Source organism: Pteropus alecto, unplaced genomic scaffold, assembly GCF_000325575.1.
Source record: "Pteropus alecto unplaced genomic scaffold, ASM32557v1 scaffold398, whole genome shotgun sequence".
In the NCBI taxonomy this organism is placed as follows: Eukaryota; Metazoa; Chordata; class Mammalia; order Chiroptera; family Pteropodidae; genus Pteropus; species Pteropus alecto.
Genome location: NW_006442497.1, coordinates 5,166,895 through 5,170,994, shown reverse-complemented (window position 1 = coordinate 5,170,994; position 4,100 = coordinate 5,166,895). Strand labels below are relative to the sequence as shown.

The 4,100-nt window shown below is 45.9% G+C and overlaps 1 protein-coding gene across 1 annotated transcript in view; it reads right to left on the bottom strand.

Moving 5' to 3' along the window:
* Positions 1–4,100, bottom strand: part of USP43 (ubiquitin specific peptidase 43) — an 81,547-nt gene that overhangs the window by 25,510 nt on the left and 51,937 nt on the right. Inside the window, exon 15 of the mRNA XM_025040082.1 lies at positions 4–1,039. Coding sequence (XP_024895850.1) covers positions 4–1,039 — 1,036 coding nt within the window. The remainder of the gene's footprint in view (positions 1–3; positions 1,040–4,100) is intronic.

The window sequence follows — 4,100 nt, the reverse complement described above, 5'->3', positions numbered from 1 at the left end:
TGGTATTTCACTTTTTGCAAGGTGCCAAAAGGAGGCTGTTCCCCAAGAACACTCCCTTGTAATGTGCTCAAGGCACTGGGCCTTGTGGGCCTACTGGCCTTTCGAGGGAGGTGGAGAGAGCTGGGTGCGGACCGGACAGCCCCCTCCATGCGGCTGGCCGGGCCCCTAGCCAGGCTCTCTGGAATCCTCAGGGAAGGGGATGAGCCTCGAGCCTGCTCATCCACAGCCAGGCTCAGCCTGCCACTCTCCAGGGAGACTGGAGACACCTGGGGGGTCACAGCAGCCCTGTCATTCTTCTTGTTCTCCTTCTTCCAAAACACAGATCTCAGAAGGGTGAGGGTCCCCTGTGAGAATCTGCCTGTCTCGGAGTCCCTTCCTTCTTTATTAGCTCTGACCTTGGCTAAGGGATTTCGGCAAGTCTCTGCACTGTTTCTAGATAATGCCATAGCACGTGAAGGCTCTTTGGGGGAGGATGCTCTGCTATTGCTCCCAGCCTGGCCACTTCCCTTCCAGTTCGTGGTCCTCAGGCCCTCCGGCCAGGCTCGTTTCTCACTTTCCATCGAGGGCATGACTGTGAGGGGTAGGTCAAATTGCTTAGGAAGCCTGATATCCTGTCTTGCATTTTCCTTGAGTTTCCTTGCTGGGTTTAGACCATCTGAGATTCCAGGGACTGCGCACTGGCTGGGGTGGTCCGCAGGGCAGGGCACTCCAGCCAGTACTCTCTCGTTGGTTCTCCCACTATCTTCACTCTTAGCAGAGAGGGTGGCATTTGACCTCAGCACCACTGACTTCTCATCTCCACCAGCAGCGCCTGTCAACAGCGGCACAATGGACTGGCTCGTGGATCGAGGTCTCCGTCTGGACTCCAAGTACTCCACCAACTCAACAGATGCAACAAGTGGCTTCTCCCTGTGTCCAAAAGACCACCGGAGGGGCATGGTCTTGAAGGCCCCTGGCTTGGCTCGGGATGGGATGGGCGCCTTCATGCTGATGCTTCGGCCTCTTACACCCCGGACCAAAGGCGTGGACTCTAGCCCTCCTGAAAGAGACACCGAGAGCATCAGTGCCCAAATATCCCTCCAGCTGCAATAAGAGTAACTGCAACACTAGTCATTTAACAAACACTGATTGAGCACCTCTGATGTATCAGGCACTGTGCTGGCCACTGGGGATGCGGTAGTGAGCAAGACACTGTAGTTCCTGTCCCCAGAATCACCATGTTTTCACTCACTATTCCACTGAATCCATTTACAACTTTGAAGCCACAGGACAAACCAGTGTCAGAGAAGGTAGCTAGCTAGCTACATCCTAGCAGTGCAGACTCCTGATAAAGCCCAGTCCCTGAGGCATGAAGCCCTAAGATTTAACATCATTTTCATTCATCTTTAAATACTTCCATGAAACAGAATGCTCAGCAAAATTCTATTTATTGAACTTGCTTTTTCAGGTCAAATTAGGTGCTTGCACCTTTCAAATGCAAGAATCTCAGATATTCTACCCTGGGCTAAAAAGAAAAAAAATGAATTGTGTGTTTGATTTTATCAAAGCTGCCATATGCCTCCATTGGATGTTTCGCAACATCTGTATATAGTTGGAAAAAAGTTTTTGTTATATATTGTTAAGAGAGAAATAGAGTCTAGAAAAACATAGTATAACCCAACTTGCAAAAATATATATGCATATATATGTGTAGATGTGTGTGTATGTGTATGATACATGCATGTGAAAACATACAAACAGGTACGGAGAAATAAATACTAAAATGACAAGGTATAGAGGGGGTGATGGGGGTACTGTCTATGACTGATTTTCTTCTTAATTATTTTCTATATCTCAATTTTCTAAAGGAAACACATAAAACCGAGGCCATGTGTTTTTTCTTAAGAAATACTTATTCAGTCACAAAAACGATTTCATTTATAATAGCATCAAGAAGAAGAAAACACTTGGGAATTAACCAAGAAGGTGAAAGACTTGTACAATGAAAACTATAAAACATTACTGAAAGAAATTAAAGAAGACATAAATAAATGAAAACGCATCCTAAGTTCATAGACTGGAAGACAATATTGTTAAAATGCTAATATTACCCAAAGCGATTTATAGATTCAATGCAAATCCTATCAAAATCCCAGTAAAATATTTTTGCCGAAATAGAAAAATCCATCCTAAAATTCATATGGAATCTCAAGGAACCCTGAATAGCCAGTCACAAAAAGACAAATACCATATGATTCCACTTTGAGGTACTTAGAGTGGTCAAAATCAGAAAGACAGAAAGCACAAAGCTTAATCACCTATCTGGGGCTGGGAGAGAAGCGATAGGGAGTTAGTGTTCAATAGTTACAGAGTTTCAGATTCACAAGATGAACAGTGTTATGGGGATGGATGGTGCCGATGGCTGCACAACAGTGTGAATGTGTTCATTATCACTGAATGCTTAATGGTTAAGATGGTAAACTCTATTGTGTGTATTTTAACACAAAAGAAGTAAAAAAGAAATAGTCATTTGTCATTGTACCATTAAGATGTCTTGATTTACAAGATGCCTGCGATCACTGAGAAACCTTCAACTGAAACATACAACGCACATGGTACAGGGGCAGTCACATACATTTATAGAAAGATCCTAGGTCAACTACGCAAGCCTGTCACCCACAGCTGTCCTCTCTCATCATGGAGCATGAGAACTCCAAAAATGAGCAAGGACCACTGCCACCAGAAACCCCTGTAATTAGTAGCACAGCCAACTCAGTCACACTACATGGAGAGGGTCCAGGGACTTGCAGGGGCACGGGTGAGAGAGAGTTCAAGGTCAGAGGAACCCAAGGTACAAGGGGTCCCATGTGGCCAGCAGGGGAACTGCAACACACCTCAGCCACGCTTCCCAGATAGAAATGACCAGAAGGAGCAAAATGCCATTTAATGACAGGAAGAGTTTGACAGCATCACAGAAGTTCCTTGAGAATTTTACCTATCAGGTTCCTCACATAATTTTTGGTATTTTTTTCTTTAAAACACTTCTTTAGATTAACCAGCAACAGACACAATTGTACCCAAAATACTTTGTAATCTCAGTTTTGATTGACACTGCTGCTCCACCATTAAATTCCCATACCCCAGAGAAAAAAAAACATTCTGGGGTCTGAGATGTGTGTGAAATCTTTTTCCTCTTCCATAGCCCTGACAAGGGCAGAAAGAGAAGCTTTGTATTAAGAGGACAAAGCTGTGACTTTTAGCCTTTCGAAACAAGAGACCAGGGCCTGCAGCCCTGGCAGGTGGTGAGATGGCTTGGCAGGGGCTCTGAAGCTCCGACCTCCTGTTCTTCCTGGTATGAAAGAGCCTGAGGCCAGGCACACATCACTGCTGCAGCTTCATTTCACGGGAACCACAGTTGCCCACGCAACTCCTTTCTCCTCTTTCTCAAGATGGCAGTGGGAAAGCACTTTTGCTATCTTTATTTTATTTCATTCTATTTACTGGACTATAACAAGATCTGAGAGCTAGAGCTTTAGATAAATGGAGAAAAAGATGGCACAAGGACAGAGGGAATAGGAAATGCAATGCTTACTGTTTACCAAATATCTTGTTTCTGGGGTAGGGATGGGTAAGTCCCGCTGCTCCTCCCATGGAGATGCTGGGAGCCAGAGGCTGAGGTGTTCAAAGACCCCTGAGAGTGGGTCTCTCCCCCTGGGGAATCTGTGGCCTTGCTAATGTCCAGTCTGGCTTGAGAACCAGAAAGGGCCTGCAGTCTTAAGCCACGCTGAGGATGCGAATAGTTAAGTTCTTCCTGAAGGTCATACAAGCCCCGGAGCATACATAATAAGCTTCCCAGGTCCATAAGAAACCTCCTCACACAGATGGTGTCGGTGCCACTGGTGGGCACGGCCCCCACCCACAGCTCCACCCACACAGTGGCTCTGGAGCCAGCAGATGCTACACTGAGAAATGTCACATCTGTTTCTATGTGACTTTTTATCCTCAGCGAATGAAATTGAGCATCCATTGACCTCACAACGTGTGCTGTGAGCAGGGGACAGGCAGGAGGCTCTCTTCACCCATCCTTGGCTCACCTGCAACAGGGCAAGACTTTTAATTTC